Source organism: Castor canadensis, chromosome 15 (genome assembly GCF_047511655.1).
Source record: "Castor canadensis chromosome 15, mCasCan1.hap1v2, whole genome shotgun sequence".
NCBI classification, from domain to species: Eukaryota; Metazoa; Chordata; class Mammalia; order Rodentia; family Castoridae; genus Castor; species Castor canadensis.
The window spans coordinates 84,019,956-84,042,021 of record NC_133400.1 but is presented as its reverse complement, the minus strand read 5'-3'; the positions used below and the strand labels follow the sequence as shown (position 1 = coordinate 84,042,021).

Genomic DNA, 22,066 nt, shown 5'->3' with positions numbered 1-22,066 from the left:
AGAGTTTTAAGGATATAAAATGCACAAAGTTTTCAACATTTTTTTCTATATGTGACATGTACATTCTTTAAAGAGTCATTATCTCTAAAGTAGATCAAACTTTAAAAACAGTATCTCCAAAATATCTACCAGTGGCAACTTGGAGTATGTAAACATTGAACAAACGCTTTAGTGTTTCCTTGGCAAAGACATCTCCAAGAAGCTAAATAGAGGCAATTCACAGAGCTAAAGAGTGAGGACATGAATTTATTGCATCACTGCCTCAATGGAGGCACAGCTGCTTCAGACAACATCCAGCTACTAAAATTAGTGTGCCAGATCCATTTTGGTATCACTTTGGACATCAAAATGTATAACTTAAAGGTAGAGCAGATACTGACACATTCTTAATTCTTGACTTACATAACTACCAAAATACAAGTAAAAGCATTTTCAAGTTGAATGAATGAAGAATCAGCATTACTACTAACACTAGCATATCTTCAATAAATATGTAGGACCAAGGGCGGAAAAAACCCTTCATTTTTAGCATTCTGTTGGTTACTAGCAGGGTACATGATAAAGTTTTTGGTGCTTTTCAGCAGGATATAATTTGAAAAGTAACTCTAGAAGTGCCACAGTTTGTCTAGTCATGTTTGTCCAGTAATACTTATGGACTGCCAGCCACATGCTAGGCCTTGCAATGGAGGAAGACCATCAAGACCAGAAAGACTGCTCCGGCAGCCAGAGTCGCTAGAGACCACCTGGGGAAGAACAAAGCTTGAGGAATGCTCTGAAAGTCATATTTAGAGAAGGATATGCACTATATTGTGAAAATACAAGAGCAGAAACTGACACTGGCTAGTGGAGTTGGGAAAGATTTCAAATAGGAGGCAACCTATTATTTGTCATCTAAGCTCTATTTGACAAGGCAACATGTTTCTTTAGTTTTAAAAGTCACTGCCTAAATTGTACAACTTTCCTTCACTTCTTCTAACCTACCTTTCTAAGAACTTCCTAAACATTCTGCATTCATTCTTTCTCTTCTGTTTATTCTCTGAATGAGGTTCTCCTTATCTCATCTTGACATTTGAAATTCTAACATTTCATCAATTTCAACTTTGGAGAAACTCCTGTATGATATATCATAATTGTTACTTTCTGGAGACACAAATGTGAATCCTAGATTGTGTAACACAAAAGCAAGTTATTTAGCTAGTGAGTGAGCCAGCTTCCCAGCTAGTTTCTCTTACAGTGTTTTGTTTCTACTCACTGCCGCGGCACACTGGCTTTTAGCCAGACAGTGTGTATGCTGGTTACATTTGTGCTTCTTGTGACCAAGTATCTTTCAGAAACAGCATAGGGAAGAAAGGATTTATTTTGGCTCATGGTTTCAGAAAGTTCAGTGTATGGTTGCTGGGCTCCATGTTTTTGGGCTTGTAGCAAGACAGTACATCGTGACTGCAGGAATACACGGCAGAGGCTGTCCTCCACATGGCAGACAGGAAGCAAAGCAAGACTGAGACCTGGGGCCAGGCATAACCTTCACAGGCACACTCCCAATGGTCTACTTCATCCAAGTAGACCCTACCTCCTAAAGTTCCCAAAAATAGTGCCACCAGCTGGGAAACAAGCATTCAACACATAAGCCTGTGAGGGACAATTCATATTCAAACCATAACAGTGGGGGTGAAATAAAAACAAAGCAAAAAAGAAAATGTAATACTTTCAAAGAGAAAACAGTAAAATAATATTTTGGAAGTATTTTTGAATTCTAAGGCAACACAACATAACTCTTTCACCTATGATTTACAGAGGTTTTACATGATGGAGCTCACCACAACTGTGCCATGTGAAACCTAAAGTTACTCTAATAACTAACAATAAATCATCAACCTACCATGGAAAATAAAACAACAACAAAAACACAGAGAAAAAGACTATAATGATATGCACCAAAATGTTAACATGTTAAATGCTAGTTATTAACAAATGACACTTCTGAAAAAAGTTATTTTTATTTATTCTTTATTTTTTTCTAAACTACCAATAATATCCATGTATGAATAAACATCATTTTTAGAAATATAAAGACAAGGGGCTGGGGCAAGTACCTCAATGGTAGAATGCTTGCCGAGCATGGGCAAGGCCCTAGGCTCGATCTTGAGTTCCACATTAAAAAAAGACACTATATGTTAGATCTTTTTAAATTTCCAAACACATTTTAAGCTTTTTAATAAAATATTGTGCTAATGACAAAATAAACTTACTCCCTAATTTCCTTATATTTTAGATAGAAAACTATAAAACAATTTTTTAAAGAAAGTCACCTACAGTAATCAAAATAATTTTGTCCTGTCTCTATGGATACCTAAAAATTCCCCTGGGACTATCTACTAGGCAGTCAATAAAGGAATGAAGAGCAGATGAAGAATATAAACAACATTCTCTCAGAAAAACAAGATGGACTAAGCTTTCTGATGATATACTATTTGTTGATTCAAAAATTATTGAATACTATTTATTGTCACTGTAGCTAGCCATCATGAAAACAAATACGGATAAAAATAGGTCCTCAAAAAGACCACAATCTCCTGAGGGAAGCAGACTTATAAGGAACTGACTGTAAATAACAGCCTTAATAAAAGTCTTTTTAAAATTCGACAGGGAAGTTAATAACAAAGACAGAAAAGGTCTTACCCACAAGGCAACATTTGACAAATACCTTAAAAGAATGATAGAAATTCACCATTTGAACAAAGAGAGAAAGCCATGATGTTGCAATAAAAACCTAGAGTCCACTGTAGCTGGTACAGCTATTTCAACAGCACCTAACATAACAGGAATGGTGGGTAGGAAAGACAGGTCCCCAAATTTTTATCATTTTGCCTTCACCATCTTTTATTGCAATATTCACTCACCACAACTCCTCACTTATCCTTACAGCAGAAGCATATACTAGAAAATAAGAGGGCTGGGGATGTACTCAGTGGTAGAGCACTTACCTAGCATGCCAGGCCCTGGATTCTATCCCCAAGGACTGAGGTGGGGCGAGAAGGAAGAGATTTAGGGATTAGAAGAAGTTAGTTTGATGTCATAGAGAAGGCTAAATAAACGTGGCAAAAATTTAACTTGTGTTTTAATACTATTCCCATCATCATTACCTGACATTCACTCATTATTATTATTATTATTATTATGTAGGTTATTCAGAACTGAAGAACTAATTGTGAGCAATTTTTAAATGATGCAAAATTTCATCCAAAAGCAAAATTTAAAAACAAATCTAATCACTCAAATACTTTTTTCTTCAATATTAAGAAAAACCTACATAATCTATCATATATATTGTCTTCCTGAGAGTGAATATATTTGATAAAAATAGCAGTAGTAGAATGTAAATAGCCAAAGAAACTTGTGCTCTCACATCAAGGTTTTAAAGGAAATAATAATCTTTAACACAACTAATCCATGAGAAAAGGGAAATGGGTCCACCACTAGGCTCCAGGTAGCATCTAGTCTGGAGATCCTAAAAACACCTACTTAGGTTTCTTTAAAATAACCTATCTACCTCCCACTCCCAATCCAATGTCCCACCCTCAATTCATGTGGCCAAAAACCTAACACACAAGGTTCAGTCAAATCCTAAATGAATTTTTTACACAGCACGAAAAGAGTAAAACTATTTTAAAAGTCATAAGTGGGGAAAAAAGCGTCCTACAAAATGCTACGCTTGTTAAGTTATATATACCCGTTTCCACATAAAATACCACCACCCCACTCCAAAGACATTGACTAGAAAACATTTTACATGAAAGATCTGCCATCCTTCTCATTGAGGAAACATGTCTAAGAAATGACTGTCTCTAACTTATCGGGTAAACTACCTAAAATAACAGAATGCATTTGTAACAGTAATCTAAGTAAATAAGCATGATCAATCTCACAATGCAGCAAGTGATTAGAAACAACATAAATGTCTATCAATACAGCTACTAAAAATCACCAAACAAATTGTGTAGACTGATTCAGATTCACATCCAAGATATATTGTAAGGGGTGCACAAGGCACATTCTGAACAGTGTTCTGAACTACTAGGGGTTAGAGATACATTTAAATACACAATTAACCAGTAGTTGTTCTGGGAGAGATGAAAACTAGATGGCTGAGTGGAAAGGGCACTTATTTTTCACGCTATTACCTTTAGTTCACCTTGAGTTGTTTACCATTTATATGTACCACCAAATCAAAATACAAAAATACATTTTTTAACAATTCTAACAGTGACAGAAAAACCCCTCCTGAGAAAAAGGCTCATTCCACACAGCCAACCTTCCCTTCTCTTTCGCACACTCATCTACCCCCAGTGTTGTGAACCTTGGGGACTCAGGGGTAAGGGAAGCTAAGCTCCCCCATCACTGTCTTTCTTTACTGCTCTAAAAGAAGGATGTAAATGAAAAGAATAGAAACTATGGCCAAGTGTGTAACTACCACTTTTCTCCTGTGACCAAAGAAAACCAATTAATAGTTTTTCTTCCAGTAGGCAAGCCATGCAGGCAGAGATGGGAGATGCGGTGAGCAAAAAAAGGAAATTAAGTATCTATGTCTATTTTCTCAATGTGTAACAGAAGACTAGGCCCAAAGAAACATACCCCTGATCACCACAACAATTTCTGGAAGGGAAGCATTTTGTAAAACTTAAAGAATAATACAGTGCTAAAGGCATTATAGTTTATGTTATTAAGGATTGATTCAAATATTTCAAAAATTAAGTACAAGTGAAACAACAAAATTTATAGGATAATGTGCTTCAGCAGATCACACTACAACTTTCTAGATCAATTTACCTACCAGATGAAACAAATATGACTTATTTTGATATAGCTGTCTTGGGATTTTCATCGATTAAGTCTGAATAAATACCTGTAGACCCTTTCAGGGGCATTTCCCCTCACTTTCCTATTTTCCAGATGATATTGATCTTGCCACCTTATTTTGTCAACACTTCTTTTTAAGAACACAACTTTCAAGTTTGGTGAGGCATTAATATACACATAAGCTTGCTGACATACATATTATATTACTACCATTCTTAATAGCAAGTAACTTTAACTGAACATTTTTAATCCAGTCAATCCAGTAAAGTCCTTCAGTTTCCAATATGATCATTAATGCTTGACAATTTCACAAACTCCCTAATGTGGAAGGCAAATGCCAAGAAGCAAATAATCAAGATACCTGGCCTCAAGATGCTAACAACCTGTGAGTGAATAAAAAATTCCTCCTAGGGCAGGACACATGATGCATTCCTGTAATTCCAGCCACTCAGGAGACAGGAGGATCGAGGTTCAAGACCAGCCCAGGCAAAAAGTTAGTGAGACCCTATCTCAACCAACAAGCTAAGTGTGGCAGCACACACCTGTTATTCCAGCTATGCAGGAGGCATAGGTAGGAGGATCACAGTCAAGGCTGGCAAAAGCAAGAACCTACCTGAAAAATAAACTGAAGCAAAAAGGGCTGAGGGTGTGGCTCAAGTGGTAGAGCCTGAATTCAAACCCCAGTAGTACCACCAGAAAAAGAAAAAAAGAATCCTTCTCATAAAAGATGTGTTCATCACAAACACTTAGAAGCAATGAGATGGGCAAAAGAGGCTGTCTTTCTCAAAGAACACTGCAAGTTTACAGGGGGAACTATGTTACTGAACAGTACATACTGTTTCTGACATGCAAAGAAAACTACAGAACAGGTGATCACTTAATTAGAAAAGGTGATTAAAGTTAGAACAAAATTTCAGCAAGATCAATCTTTTTTTATTCCAATATTACAAATAACTACCAATTTGGATTTTTCTTCTAGAAGATACATTCAATTGGCTTATTTTCTCCAGAATTCTAGAAATCAGAAGTTCAAACTGCTTGGCAAGTCTACTGCAATGCCAACAGGAGCTAATATTAATTACCTACCTCATTTTAGAAAGGTATCGAGTACTATGAATCATGCGGTTATTTTCAATTACAAAGTACTTTAAGAAGGGCTTTCCTACTGAATTACATCTGGAATGTGCACATCTATAAACACATGCAAATCCCAGCTCCCCCAAATTCTACAGTCAATAGTTTTACAACAGTCTGACTGCTTCATTTAATACATCAATCCTGTTCCATAAAGTAAGTCTATTTGCCAAGAATTTTATTCCATTTCTGACTAGTTTTTGTCCAATTTGATGTAATTCTTAATAACTTCTCTAGCACTTATTGATGTCAACTTGGGTAAATCACAGTTTACATAAGTTTCAGTCTCCTCACCTATGAAAGAAAAGGATGATAGATTAGCTAACATTTACTAAATGCCTACCAATGTGTCAGGTACTGTTTGAAGTATGTTATGGTGCCCTAAATATATTTCCTCAAGCATGTTACCACATGTAATCTCAAACAGCCCTATATTGTAGTCACTACTATTATTGCCAAATTGCAGATGAAGAAAAGGACACACTGTTTAGTTTTCAAATGTCACGCGCAGTAGGTGGCAGGGCAGGACCTGGACAGAACCCACACTCATTAAGCTATGCTCTCTAATGATTTTAAAATACTTCCTGCTCAACTCATAAAATTTTTGTGAAGATCACATTTCATCAGGCTCACTTTTAAGTGGTAAATAAATATAAGCTATTATTTTCAAAGTCATAAGGACAAGACTGACTGAAAAAACTTAGAGTTATGTGAGTAAGCAGAATTTTTTTAAAAAGTTAAAGGACTAGCCTTCAAAGCTCAACTTGCCATAAAGGATGAATCCCCAACATCTCTTAATAAGTGGTCACTCAAGTTCTCCTTTAATGTTGCCAGAGAGGTAAATCTCACAAGCGCCCAAGTTCACCCATTCCATCTCAAATTATTATGAAAAATTTCTTCCTTTTAGTCCTAAACAAAATTGGGCTTCTCCACATGCCAGGCCTATAAATACAAATCTTTGACATATTCAAAGTCCTTTTTGAAATCTGACTCCAAAGTTCAACATGATACCCCAAGAAAACATCTGATAATAGAACAGCAGCTCTGTTACATTCCTTGTTCTACAAACATTCTCCCCAACACACCCTTTTATTTCCTGACTGGCAAGTCAATCTAATGGGTTCATAATAGCATTTACTTAATTAAAACTTCTCAGCCCAATCTTAGCAGCTTTCTCAATCTCAATGTAGAACTTAATGTATCATGTTTAATTAAATCTTTTTTAATTTTGGTCCTAGCCTGAAAAGATCTTTGGAAATCTTAATTTCAGAACCACACTCTAGCAATCTCTATAAACTTTGTCCCTTCCTTCTTTCCTTTATAAATCCAATAATTACAATTAAATTTCCATCCTAGTCACTGAAAAACTGCTGAATAAGCTAAAGTCCTAGAACATAGCAGGTAAGACCTTAATTCTGACTGACAACAATAAATTAAATATAACCTATCAATTAACTATAAAAACCTTTACATGATCTATCCCCACCACCACCATTTCTTCTTCTAGACTACAGTAGGATCATAGGAGACTAGTACTTATCTAACACTCAAATACAACCTACAGCCAACACTGCCTCAGGTAACTTGTTCAGTAAAAACAAAAAGGAAGTTATATTAGCTTGTTTTTATTATACTCCAGAAAATCTCCTAAAGATGATTTCCTTTTAAGCCGTTTCATAAGCCATTATGTAACAAAAGCAAGCTAGAATTCTAATTAGAATCAAAATGAAGTTCAACAGTTTCTAGTTACCAGAATGTACCTGCACTCCTCAAGTCTAGTCTTCTGGTACATTCTCCATATTTTATTACCCTTAAAGGCTATTCAAAATTATTCCATAGTAGACAGCCAAGAAACTTGACCCCTATCTCTCACCCTGTACAAAATCAAGATGAATTGAAGACCCAAATCTAAGACCTAAAACTCTGAAACTGCTAGAAGAGAACATAAGCAAAACATTTCAAGACACTGGTATAGGCAATGCTTTTCTGATTAGAACTCCAAAACTACAAGAAACAAAAGCAAAATTGGTAACTGGGATTATACCAAACTAAAAAGCTTCTGCACAGCAATCGAAACAAACAACAGATTGCAGAGACAACCTACTGAAGGGGAGAAATAACTTCCAACTATGCATCTGATAGAGGGTTAATATCCAGAATATACAAGGAACTCAAAAACAACAAGAAAGGAACCCATTTTAAAAATGAGAAAATTATCCAAATATATTCTTTGCAAAAGAAGAAATACAATTAACAAGTATATGAAAAATGCTTAGTATCACTGGCCATCAGGGAAATGCAAATCAAAATGACAATGAGATACTATTTTATGCCCATTACATCAGTTATTATCAAAAAAACAAAAACTAGCAAATGCTGGTGAGGATGTAGAAAAAAAAGGAGCTCATATACACTCATGGTAGGAATGTAAATTAGTACACACATTATGGAAAACATATAGGGGTTCCTTAAAAAAGGAAACTAGAACCACCAAACAACCCAGTTATCCACTGAAATAAGATCAGCACAGCAAAGAGATAACTGCACACCCATGCTTATTGCAGTATTCAAAATAGCTAAGATATGGAAATCAGCCAAGGTGCCCATCAACAAATGAATGGATAAAGAAAATGTGAGTACTAGTCAGTCATAAAGATAAATTAAATCCTGTCAATTGTGGCAAAATGAATGGAACTAGAGGACATTATGGTAAGTGAAATAAGCCAGACACAGAAAGACAAGTACTGTATGTTCTTGCTTGTACATGGAAGCTTAAAAAAAGTTGAACAGCAATGACTACTAGAAATTGGGAAGGGTATGAGGGTGTGGCTGGAAAAAGGGAGGTTAGATTTGATCAGTGCCCGCTATGTGCATGTATGGAAATATCACTCTGAACCCCATTAATATATACAGTTAATACATGGTAATAACATTGTTTTTTAAAAGATAGTCTAAGAATATAACTCATCTAGTCCTAAAGGCCTAAACTTAAATGGTTATATTATCACCTACCCTACCTACGACTTCTCATTTCTGTTGATTTTCTTTTCTGTTTAAAGATAATTCTGCTTTTAGATGACCAATAAAAATGGAAGCAAGACAGTATATGGGACTTACATGTTTTCTCTATCATGCTGCTGTTGTATGATCTGCTCTGAATAGCAGGCATATCTGGTTATTACTGGTCTTCAGGATCCAACATAGTTCTTCAAGTTCATTTGTTTTTTAAATCAGATTCCACATTATTCACAGATGTCAACTAATTTGCACTTGAGCTATCCTGATGCTATTTTTTTAAGTCTACTACTTTTCACGCTCACCTTTCATTAAAGCTTCTTTTAAATGCAAACTCCAAGAGCAACCAAAGTGCCACTTTATTGCATGTGTGTTTCTTTACCCCTTCTTTCTCAATAAAATAAGTAATGGCTGAAGATTTTTCTTCTGCTGATCCAATTTTCCTTCCAGCTCTGTGATCAAGACCACATTTACTCTAATGTACTTCTAAGGCACCTTCCTATGGATAATCAGATATCAATAATGGGGTACAGACCTTTCTTTCTTTATAAGAACAAATTCTAAGAAGTTACCATCACGTCTACTTTATTAACAAGCATTTTCTTATTAGCTCAAATTAGCCCTGAAAAGCAGTTCCTTTCATTGCTCCTGCAAGTGCATACTCACCAGTGAGACAACAAAATGGAGTTCTATATATTTGGAAAAGCTCTGTCTTCAGGCCCAAATTCCTACTGAGAAAGGTGGCTATAAAAGGTAGCAAGCTTTCACAGGCTCAAAGAAGTTAGGGTAACTCCATGGGCAGGGAATCTTTTCAATAAATGATTCAGGAATAATTAGGTATCTATGTGGGAAAAACCCTTTGGCTACCACCTTATGTGTACATAAATATTAACTTGAAACAAACCATAGGACTAATATATAAGAGCAAAAAATAACAACCTTATAGGAGAAAATCTATCTTTGTTACACTGGGTTAGGCAAAGATTTATTTTACTAAAATAAACAGAAAACTATAGAAGAAAAGCTGACAAAAACAGACCTCATCACCAAAGTTTAAAACACTTACTTTTCAAGAGGTACTATTAAGAAAATGAAAGACAAACCAGACTGGGAGCAAATATTTATAAAACTTAGTTATCTGATAACAGGTTTACAGTCAGAATATATAAAGAATTCTTAACAACTTCATATATTAGGAACATAAACACTCCATTCTTTTTAATGGGCAAAAGATTTTAAGAGATACATCACAAAAGAAGAGATATGAATGGCCCACAAATATATAAAAATACGCTCAATATCACTAGTTATCAGAAAAATGCAAATTAAAATCATATTGCAATACCTCTATGAATAAACTTTAAAGGACCAACAGGGATGTGGAGCATCTAGAACTCAGTGCAAGAGGGAATACAAAATGGCACGGCACACTGGAAAAGAGAGGAAGAAAGCATCTTATGAAGTTTAACAGAAACTTTACCACACTACCCAGCAACCTCACTCCCAGATAAACAACCCCAAAGAAATGAAAACATTGAACTAATAAAGATTTTATGTAAATGTTCATATAGCCTCAAAACAGAAGCAACTCAAATGTCTACTAATTGGTGAACAGATAAGCAAAATGTGGTCGTCATACTTTGACACAAAAATAAAATGCTGCTCCTAAGGTGTATCAGCACAAGTAAGAGAAGTCAAACCCAGAAGTCCTGATACCGTATGACTCCATTTACAGGAAATCCTAGGAAACACAAACCCCAGGAGCACAACGTGGATCAGTGGCGGCCTAAAGCTGTGGCCTGGGCACACTGACACAAGAAAACAAGAAGATTCAGGATTCATGATGGAATTTTTCTCTATTGGGATCTGGTGCTGATTATGTAACTATATATAATTTCCAAAATTCATCAAGTTGTTTACTTTAAATGGGTGAATTTTGCACATCAATAAATCTTGGGAAAAAAATATTATCTCACTTTTTTTTTAAGCAGTTTGGGGGACTGAACTCTGGGCTGTGCATTTGCTAAGCAGGTGCTCTACCACTTGAGCAACACCCCCACCCCTTCTGTGCTTTATTTTTCAGGCAGGGGCTAACATTTTTGCCCAGGCCAGCCTCAGACCTCGATCCTCCTTTCTTTGGCCTCCCAACAAGCTGGGATAGAGAACTACCACCTCATGCTTATTGGTTGAGATGGAGTCTTACTAACATTTTTGCCTGGGCTGGCCTCTAACCATGATCCTCCCTGTCAACACCACCCACATAGCTGGGATTACAGTGCACACCAACACATCCAGTCTCATCTCATTTTTAAATGTTTAATGTATTTTAAGTGTTGTGTTACTACATCCAAACTTTCCGTTTTCAGGAATTTATGTCCTGATTTGCTAATTCTAGGCTATTTTTATACAGCAAATAACTACATTTAGGTGAACAGTACAAAAAATAATCATCCACCAGATCTGCATGAGGACCTAATGAGTTTCTTGCACTGACGAGGGCATTTATTTTAGGAGTTGTTTCTTTCAAGTTGTGACAGCCCATAAACCTGTCCTCACCTGAGTGCTTTAGAGCCTTTCCCACATTCTATCCTTGGAACTATAACCCTCTCTGCCCTTTGCATGGCTGGTTTCTACCACTCTTCCCATTTAATCTAAGAGAGGCTAGGGAGGCAGATGTGGTGTTTTATGGCACACACATCATAGAAAAAACCAAAATGTATCATTTAATTTTTTACGTGCTTGCTTCTGGTCTTCACCAGGCTCACAGATAAGTTTACTGTCTCTTTATTTACTACTGCAACCAGTGCATTGAGGGCCTGACACCTAACTGGTGTTAAACAGACTAGTGACTGAATAAGAATTGTCTAATTTAAGCCTAATCACAACCCTGGTGACAAATGTACCATTATAGAGATGAGAAAACTGAGACTCAGAAAGGTTAATAGTCCAAGATTATAATATAGCTCTTCTTTTTCTCTGTTTTTTGGTTGTTGTTGTTGTTTGTTTGTTTTGCATGGTTTGAATTCAGGGCCAGGCACTACACCACTTGAATCATGTCTGCAGTCCTTTTTTTTTTTTTCTTTTTTTTTTGCTTTCATTACTTTTGCAATAAGGTCTCACATTTTTGCCTAAGCCAGCCTGGACCACAATGCTCCTATTTATACTTCCTGCATAGCTGGACCAAAGATGTGCACCAACACATCCAGTTTATTTTAGATGGGGGTCTCACTAACTTTTTGCCTAGGCTGGCCTTGATCCATGATCCTCTTGATCTTTGCCTCCCAAGTAGATGGGATTTTGGGTGTGGGTCACCACGTCACAGCTCGTGGCCCAAGATTACATAGTTCTTAAATGATGGTGTCACAAATCAAACTCAGGCCTCTTTCTTCAAATCCTAGTCACTTAACTGTGTGTTAATGTCTATACATAGCATAGCAAAGCTGGCTCAGTTTCTGCTATGGATTGTTTAAATTTACTCAACTAGAAATTTAACTCAGATCCTATCACAAATTCTAAGTATTATTCAAATTATTATCCTTGTATTTTGACTGACCAAATATTCTTTTAAATAACTGTCAGCTCAACTGCTTTACTAGTAAGAGGTATTTACTAGTCCTGGCAGTACTTCCTAGAACAGACTTTAATTGGCTACAACTAAATTGAGTTCATTCCTATGTAATAGATGCACATTTTCAATAAAGTAAATAATACAGTACTTATAATTCATACCATTAACAAGAGCGCCTGTTGTCTCACTACTTCTACACCACTAACTCTCACTACTCTATGCTTTCTGCCAAGACTAAATAACAAAGTACTAGCCATCATTAATAAAGACTTTACATGTGCCTAGAGGAGTGACACATACACACCAATTAAGAAAAAACAAAAGTTATATTCAGCAATGTGAGGCTTTTCTACAATAATTCTATTCATTGGGGAGAAATAAAAACCAGAAAAAGAAAAGCAGAATGAAAGAGCTTTTGAATGACAGCGAACCTAAACAAGTGAGTCAGAATGATGAGTCATTCCTAAGTATATGGCTCAAAAATGTGAACAGATACTACCATAAAGCCTAAAATGTTAATCTTAATCCTTTTCAAAATAAGGAAATGACACTGCCTTGAGCTGAATCCCTCTTTTCAATGTAATCATGGCTTTGCTGTACGCATAACAATGAGGCAGTTTTAAGAGCAGGCCTTGAAATACTGTCTATAGATAAGGTTGCCATGGAATATAGAAGAGTATAACTAACTGCAACCACAGGTTTGGTGAACTTCTGTGACATTCTTTGGGGTAGAATAAGATCAAGAAAACTTTTATATTGGTGTAACACAATTCACATTATGAAGAAACATATGCACCTATGAGAAACATGCCAATTAAACATATCCTTTTGTTATATTTTATGTTCTATTTTTGTTTTTGATTGTTTTTTGAGACAGGTTCTTACTATGTAGCCCTGGCTAGTCTGGAACTCACCCTGTAGTTCAGCCTGGCCTTTAGCTTGTAATCCTCCTACCTCCACTTCCTAAGTGCTGAGATTACAGGTAAATGTCACCACACTTAGCTTTAAACATATCCTTAACATTAGGGAATAAACCACTTATTTCCTTTCAAGGGACATCTTCCAAATTCACCTGTTTCTACCAATAGCATCACCATCCCAAATCTTAACTTCAAAAGCTTGGTGTCATTTTCCTTTTCCTTCATCTCAGTACTTCTAATTTCTCACTAATTTCTTTGTATTCCTTTTAATCATCCCTTGCTTCTTCCATTTGCTCCACTACTATACAAACCCATAACCACATCTTGGCTTTGGAACTGCAATAATTGTTAAATACAATGCAAATAAAAAGTTGTTTCAAGACTGGGTACAATAATTCCCAAATGTGGTCTGCTAGGATCATTTGTTAGGTATGCCATAAGTAATCTGCCAATAATAATTAACACTTGAATTCAAGTCTTTATAATAACATAGCTCTCACTAACTGGAACTTTCACGTTTCCTTGTATAGAAATTAGTGGGATATCATTTGAGCAAGCACTCCAGAAATACTTCTCATTTATGAGACTGTTCACTCAGGTGAAGATTACCTGTTACACATGTCACAACTAAACAAAAGACTGAGAACCAATGACCCTTAATATGTTATAGAAATATATACTTACATCAAATCTTACTTTATTAATTAGCATTAGACTTGCTGTGGAAGAACACAAAACTTAAAATCACAAGGCAGAAATAAGACAAGCTATGATTTCCCTTCTGCTATATGAGAAATACAGACATATGTCATTCAGGTCTGATATGGGACACCATCATCCACAAGAATCCAGGCTCCTTCAATTTTTCTTCTCTCCTAATCTCTTTAACAACTCCATCCTAAAGTCACCTCATGGTATTAGATCTCCAGCCATCATATTTGTGTTGCAAGTGTAGGAATGAAGACAGATGAGTAAGGAAGAGGAGAGTGCACAAGATGGGTAAAATTAGCAATGCCACCCAAAAACAAAACTGCTGAGAGGTGGAAAACTCAAGAGTTTTCGCAGTTTTCAGTTTCATACAGCTGGGATTCAGTAACTGAAGCTAAGAACAGTAGAATGAATCCCAATGTGCCAAAAACAACCCTTGACAGCTACTATGTTCCAAACACATCTCTTACCCCTCCCCACCCATGGACCTCATAATCCAGCCACACTGGACTTCTTCCTCAAACAACTCCATGCTCCTAATATCATCACATCTATTTACTTCATTAATTTGATAGAAACTACATAATTTAATGTAATCAAATTGAAAGTCGTATCATACTGAAGTTATACCTAAAAACCCAAAAAGATAGTCCCCTTTCCTCTACTACAAATATACAGCAAGCACAGGGATTATTTTCTTGAGTGTCCAAATTCAAGGTATAATGTCTGCAACTAGGCATAGGTTATTTTGCTGAATATTAGTATATATTTTATAATTACCTAGACATATTTAGATCAACTTCTAACATGATTTTTTTAAAAAACCTCTTTGAAAACATCATAGGAAAGCAATACAAGCCATTAAGCCCAGTTTGATTACATACTTCTATAACTGTAACGGTACAATTTTCAAAAAATTATAAATAGAAAAATTGCCAAATTCCCTAAGCTAAAATTCAAAGTAATGAAGGTAACTCTTCCTAAGAACACAGATTGTGTTTACATATACGTGTGCCTACATAAATGTACTGTGCATGAAGTATATATGCTGTAATATACAAACTACTTGCTTAGGGAGCTTCTAAAGATTTTAAATAAAGGTGCACATGCTTTAGGATATTAAGTTTAAGGCTATGCTTAGTGATTTAAATAATATTTTCTACTTCTCACTCTAAAGCAAGACAATCGGAATTTCAAAAATACCATAAAAATAAGTAGATAGCCTCCTTGGTTATTTTTTTCAGTACAATAATATAGCAACTTTAAGATCAAACCCTAACTAGGAAAAATGAGAAAAAGAAACTCTTATTCACTACTGATGGAAATGTAAAGTTGTTCAGCCACATGGAAATCAGTACAGAGGTTCCTCAAAAAAATTAAAAATAGAACTTCCATATGACCCAGCCATACCACTTCTGGGTATATACCCAAAAGAATAAAAAATCAGCTCACCATACAGATACCTGCACACACATGTTTATAGCAGCATTGTTCACAATAGCCAAATTATGGAATCAGCCTAGGTGCCCATCAACAGACAAATGGATAAAGGCAATATGGGGTGTACACACACACACAATGGAATTAAAAAGAATGAAAGTATGTCATTTGCTAGAAAATGGTTGGAACTGGAGATTATCATGTTAAGTGAAATAAGCCACTCCCATAAAGACAAGTATTATGTTTTTTCTCTAATTTGTGGAAGCTAGGGGAAAACAAAACAAAACAGAGCTGGGGATGTAGCTCCATGGTAGAATGCTTGCATAACACAAGCAAGGCCCTGGGACAGGTCCCCAGCACAGAAAAAAAAAAAAATTCCAAAGACATGAAAGTAAAGGGGGCAGTACTAGGGAGATGGAAGGGGAAGGAAAAAGGGGTGGGGGAGAATAAGAAAGAGTAACAGAGAGGGTGGATATGATCACAATACATTATATGGAAGTGTCATGATGAAATCCCTTCCTATGAACAACTTAATGTATGCCAATAAAAAAAATGAGGAAAAAACAGAAAAATCAAACCCTAGTCTAACTTGTGTCCTCCAGACACAACATTATGCAGGCTTTCTTCCACCCTGTCAGCAAAGGCAAGAACCTACCATTAAGGAACAGAAAGAAAATGCAAATATTTTAAGACTTAGGGGCTTTTTTCTTATATAACTTTTCCCTAAAACACTTTATCCCCTTTCCTTAATACCATAGCAACTTACTCTAAAAGAGAAAGCAACACTACTGGGTTATCTGTTTTATAAAAATGATTCCTAGGTTAAACAATACTTCTCACATAACTAAATACAGCTGAAACCAAAAGGTAAACCAAAAAGGGGGAAAAAAGCTTCTCAACAGTAAAAACTAGGTATTCAATCAGTAATAAACTAAAGTTCATCATTGTATCCATAAACAAATCTCTCAAAACCTTCACACTCACAGCTAACTTATCCCGTTTTGATTCAGAATGATTTTTAGGCAAAATTAAGAGGTTGATGGTTGCTTTCATTATCAAGTTAAACAAGACTACACACTAACAATGAGAAATAGCAAAGACCATTAAGGCCAGATAACACTGGTAATATGTAAGAAATAACTGCCCACCTAAAGGAGTTGCAAAAATAAATTATGAGGAGGAACTAAAAAGCATTTAATCTAAATCTATTTTGATTATACTTAAGCAGACCTGAATATCTCATAGGCCCTGAATTACTAAGGAAAACTATTTAGTACAAAATATATCATAAGATGGTTAAAACATTATTTCATTCAGAATGGTTAAAATATGAGCATGTGCTTCAAGCATCCAAAAAATCCACATGGTAGAGTACTTCAATTCTAATTGAATAGTTAATACATGCTTGTAAAATAGTCAAGCAATATAGAAATACATCAAGAAAAATAAAATCCCCTGCCCTACATCCCTTTTCCAACCCTATTCCCCACTGTTAAGCATGTTGGGTGTGTTTCTGTAACTTATTTCTCCTCTGAACATTTCAAAACAGGTATTATCCGACCATGTACACACCCACATGCCCACTCACAGAGCAAATATATAAACATATGTATGAAGGCAGGCAACAGAAACAAATCATGCATATTATTCCGAAATTATTTTCCATTTTTAAAATATTTTTCATACTTATTTTTCCAGGTCTGCTCAGATAAACAAGGCTTATTCTTTTCAATGGTTGGCTGTATTATACTCAATAATATAGTCAATAGTTGCTTGTATGGATATGCCACAATGCATCAACCTTCCTCCCACAGACAGGTAATTTCTAAGTGTTTAGTGTAAAATAAGCAATACGGCAGTGAAGATCTCAGTGCATGCTGTTCAAATCTTAGTGCACATAGTGTTTCTATAGACCACTGAGTCACACACTGGAATGGGGAGGCCAGATAAACCAAAATTTTTAATTTTGGAAAAAAATACCAAGCTGCTTACAATTATCAATTAAAAATTGAAAAAACAATTATCAATTTGTTCTCTCACCAACAATATGTGAGCACCTCTTTTATCACACCAGACATTATTCACATATTGCAATCTTGGCCAGTCTTAAGGAAATGACATTTCATTAGCTTGTATCTGCATTCTCAGACAAACACTGCTAGTTCTTATCCAATATTCCCACATCTTCCTTAGTAACAGAAAACCAAATCTTTTCAACAAGAATGTTCTAAGTTTAAAAAAAAAAATTCTTTCCCCAGCCCCCTTCCAGCTAGTGGCACTCACATAACACTGGTTTAAGGAAAAACTTTGGCTTTCCTATACAGGTGATCCCTTTCTGGAGTTCTGCTATTCTTTTTCTTCTGGCCTGGCTCTTGAACCTAAGGATGCAGATGCAGCAGTTAGCTCACAACCAAGAAGACAAAGACTGAGTGTGGCTCAGCAGACAATGAAATGAACTGGCTCAAGGTATTACTCGGTGACTATAGGTGACACTACTGAGTCCACTTACCTGGACTGCTTCTGCCACCCACCCAGATTTTAAATTTCTTGCATCTAAATGTAATTACAACACGAAACAGACCTCTGATTGTCATGACATTCAACATTTTTTCGTGTGTTTCTAGTCATTTGTACTTTAACTTTTTCACTTGGTTGTCTCTTGATCTGAACACACAGAATTCTGTAGAACGCAATCATACATGAATTGACTAATAACTCCACTTTTCAATTTTCTCCCAGAAGAGTCTGGGTAAAGTTCTTCCTTCTCTTCAGCTCAACTTCAAACTCCACATTTCCAAACCAAGGTTTCACATGATAATCAGAATGCCTGAGAGAGCCACTGCCTCTCTCACCAATTCTGCACATAAGTACTCCCTCCCCACCACTGAGAATTCAGCTATTGGAAGCCAATATTATCAAGACCAGCCATTCCAAAGCAGGGTTTCATTGACATTTTGGATTGTTTACTTTACAAAAAGGTAAGGGCCTTCTCACCAATTATTTAAAACTTGAGGTAATATTCAAACATTCTTAGGTAATAATTTACATTGGCCTAAGCCAGATTTTCAAAGCACAACATCTGTATTTTGTTAGACGGTTTTCGTAACTGCAGTGGTGAAACTAGCAGATGTTCAGGTAATTGTCAATAAAAGCTGTCCATCACTCAGCAACATAATGACCTTTTATTAATCACTGCATCTGGTGCCTGCCAAGAAATAATACTCAAGCAGCCTATTTTTAAAAGGTAACAAGTTATCTGAATGAAGATGCTTTAACACATTTAAATTATATTATGATAGTGGCACAAACAAACATTTAATTCCAAGTAGCAATCTAAATAAATAACTCATTGGAAACCTAATTGTTCTCTAGAGAGTGTTCATAATGTCTGGGCAGTCTGTTTCATAACACAATAATATAAAGAATTGAATCCTCTCAATAATTAGGCAACTGATTAAATTTAGCAGTTATCTATTGTTCATATGTGCATTTATCACTGTGATGATAAGCTATAAAGAAATGAATACCAGGAAAGCTCACGGATCACTGCATCCTTCAGAATTAACTTTTTCCAAAACAATGAATGGACTGCAGTCCTTATGCTCAAGAAGCTCACAGCTTAATAAAGAGCCACAGTGCTTCAAACAATGAGGATATGTGCTATAAGGGAATTGTGGAGATAAATTTAAAAAGCTACTCTAAATCATTTCCAAGTGGAACTTGGTGCCTCTGCTCTTTTAGTTCCGGCTATTTCCTATGCCTTCTTTATAACACCCGAAAAAGCAAAAGGTATTAAATCAGTGTCTCAGAAGACGTCTGTGTGTCTTCATACTGCAAGACCATATATAAATTTGATTTGAATTATTGGTTTTATAATATCCCCTTGTTTCTCCATCAACATAATACAAGGAAACATGCACAATATATATTTGTACCTGCTATCCAAATTGCAGCTACCAACAGACTAATTATGGATTTGCCAATAATATTGTTATATATCAAGTTATTCTAATAAATGGGTATGCTGTATGATCTTACTACACAACAGGCACAAACTCTACTCAATTTAAACTTCTTTCTTTTCTCATACAGATACAATAACTGGGTTAAAGTGAAAAATAACCTAAATCATATGTAGAGGTCAATATTACAGATACATAAAAACTAAGTTTTGTGTGTTATATTTAGTGGTATTTTTATCTTTCTAATATTAACTATTTTTTCCTGTGTTTTGCTCATACATAAGCATTTGAGGTATAATGAGAAAGAACACAGAAAGAAGCAACATACAACAGACCAAAGAACACAGGAGATAATTTAAAGAAGTGGGAAACAAGATTAAGACCAGCATCCTGTAAGAATTATCATCCGGAAAGTATTTTCAAGGGTGGTTTGCATGTCACCATGATGCAGAGGAGTGAACAGTGGCATTAAGAACTATTCTCCAGTCAGTCCCTCACCATTAAGATGAACAGGGACAGAAGTAGAGAGGTTTGCGAGAAGGAGCACATTTCTAGGACTGCCATCAGAGATGCTAGAATGGGTCTTGGACTCCCATTTGTTCAAGATGATGACGTGAACAAATGTGATATTTGATTCTTTGACTCAACAAGCACATGCTGAATATTTAATACATACGCAGATAGCAAGGCTACATGTTCTGAGGAACTTACAGAGCAGCTAAAGAGATGAAAACATAACCATTAAGTTTGTAAGAATAGAGACAGTGATTAGCTGAAAAGTGGAGCAATGGGCTAGAAGACAATGACGGTGAAAGGAATGGGGCGGCACAGGCTGGGGCCCCAACATGCCTGACCAAGGAGGTTGTGCTTCTTCCCAAGAGCAGTGAGCATTCAGAAGAAATTTTTAAGAGGCTGTGTGACAGACACATTATTCTAAATTGTGATAAAATGTAAAAATGAAAAATGCATTCAAGTAGATTGGTGCACATGCAACTTTTTTCTCAAAAGGGCAACAAAAGATACTGGAAGAACAATAAATTATAAAGTCTAATAAATCTGAGTACTATGCACACTCACTTAACAATCATGTATCTACAATGTGCCAGGTGTTGTCCTAAGCTTTTTACAAATGATGACCCATTTGATCCACAATTAACAATTTTGAGAGAACTTTTTGTCTTCTGTTATTCATCCAGTCCTACACTTGAGAAAACTGAGGCACAGAAAAACTGAATAACTTGCCCAAGGGCATGGGACTAGCAAGCAGTGAATTTAAGGTCCAAACCCAGGCAACCTTGATACAATCTAGCTACTGCCATCTAAAAGAACTTTCTGCAATATGGCTATTGAGGACTTAAGATGTGGCTAATATGACTGAGGAAATGAATTTTTATTTATTTTATTTTAATTATTTGAATTTAAATAACCACAAGTGGCTATATGTTGGAGAATTCAGACTACACACTTAATTACTACACAGCACTTCCTTACTGATAGCCTCAAGAGAGAGGAAGCTGCTCAGGTGGTCCGTTACAGTCAATTTTAAATGTTTAAGTGTTTAAACAATATGAACAAAATCTTTTTAAATAATTTAGAATTTCAAACAAGGACTGATACAAAACCTTACTGTCTTACTTCTGCCAGGCACACACTTGTAATCTCCAGCTACTCAGGAGGTGCGGTTCCAGGCCAGCCTGGGCAAAAAGCATGAGACCCTATCTGTAATACAAACTAAAAGTGAAAGGACTAGGGGTATGGCTCAAGAGGCCAAGCTGCCCAGCAAACATGAGGCCAAGTTCAATCCCTAGTACAGCTTAAAAAAAAAAAAAAACCTGCCTTACTTCAAAAGCTCTCTACTATAATTAAGACAATAATACACTGGACCCAGGTTGGGCGCAGTATAATCCTAGCTACTCAGGAGATGGACTTTGGGAAAATCATGGTTCAAGGTCAGCCCAGGCAAAAAGTTCATGAGACCCCCATCTCAACAAATAAAAGTTGGGTGTGGTAGTGCACACCTGTGACCATAAACAGGAGGGTTGCAGTGCGGCTGGCACTGGTTGCAGTGCAGCGGGCATAAATGTGAGACCCCATTAAAAAAATAATGAAAGCAGTAAGGATGAAGGGTGTGGCTCTAGAGGTAGAGCACCTATCTGGTAAGAGCAAGAACCTGAGTTCAAACCCTGGTACTGCAAAAAAAAAAAAAAAATACTACTATTACACTGAGCAAGTGAGCTAAGAAAATGGGCTCATTTTTCTTGAAATAATATTTTAAAAGGTTATTAACTATGATCTGTACAAAATATACTTCCCTAAAACAAAGACTTGATAAAACTTTTATTAATTAAGTTTGCCTAAAACACATATAATTTTGACTTCAAATATTACAATTCTAACTTCAAAAAGCAAATACTCTAAGTTTTCTAGGTATAAATAAACTTAACAGGTATAAAAATTAATGA

General features: G+C 35.9%; 1 protein-coding gene across 16 annotated transcripts in view; it reads right to left on the bottom strand.

Moving 5' to 3' along the window:
• The window catches only part of Usp6nl (USP6 N-terminal like), a 226,794-nt gene that overhangs the window by 102,501 nt on the left and 102,227 nt on the right, over positions 1-22,066 (bottom strand). For 11 of the 16 annotated variants that reach the window (XM_074056661.1, XM_074056664.1, XM_074056662.1 and 8 more), the window contains one exon: positions 10,352-10,436. The exons of the other annotated variants lie outside the window; for them this stretch is intronic. In XM_074056661.1, coding sequence (XP_073912762.1) covers positions 10,352-10,394 — 43 coding nt within the window. In that variant the 5' untranslated portion in view covers positions 10,395-10,436. The remainder of the gene's footprint in view (positions 1-10,351; positions 10,437-22,066) is intronic. 16 annotated transcript variants of the gene reach the window in all.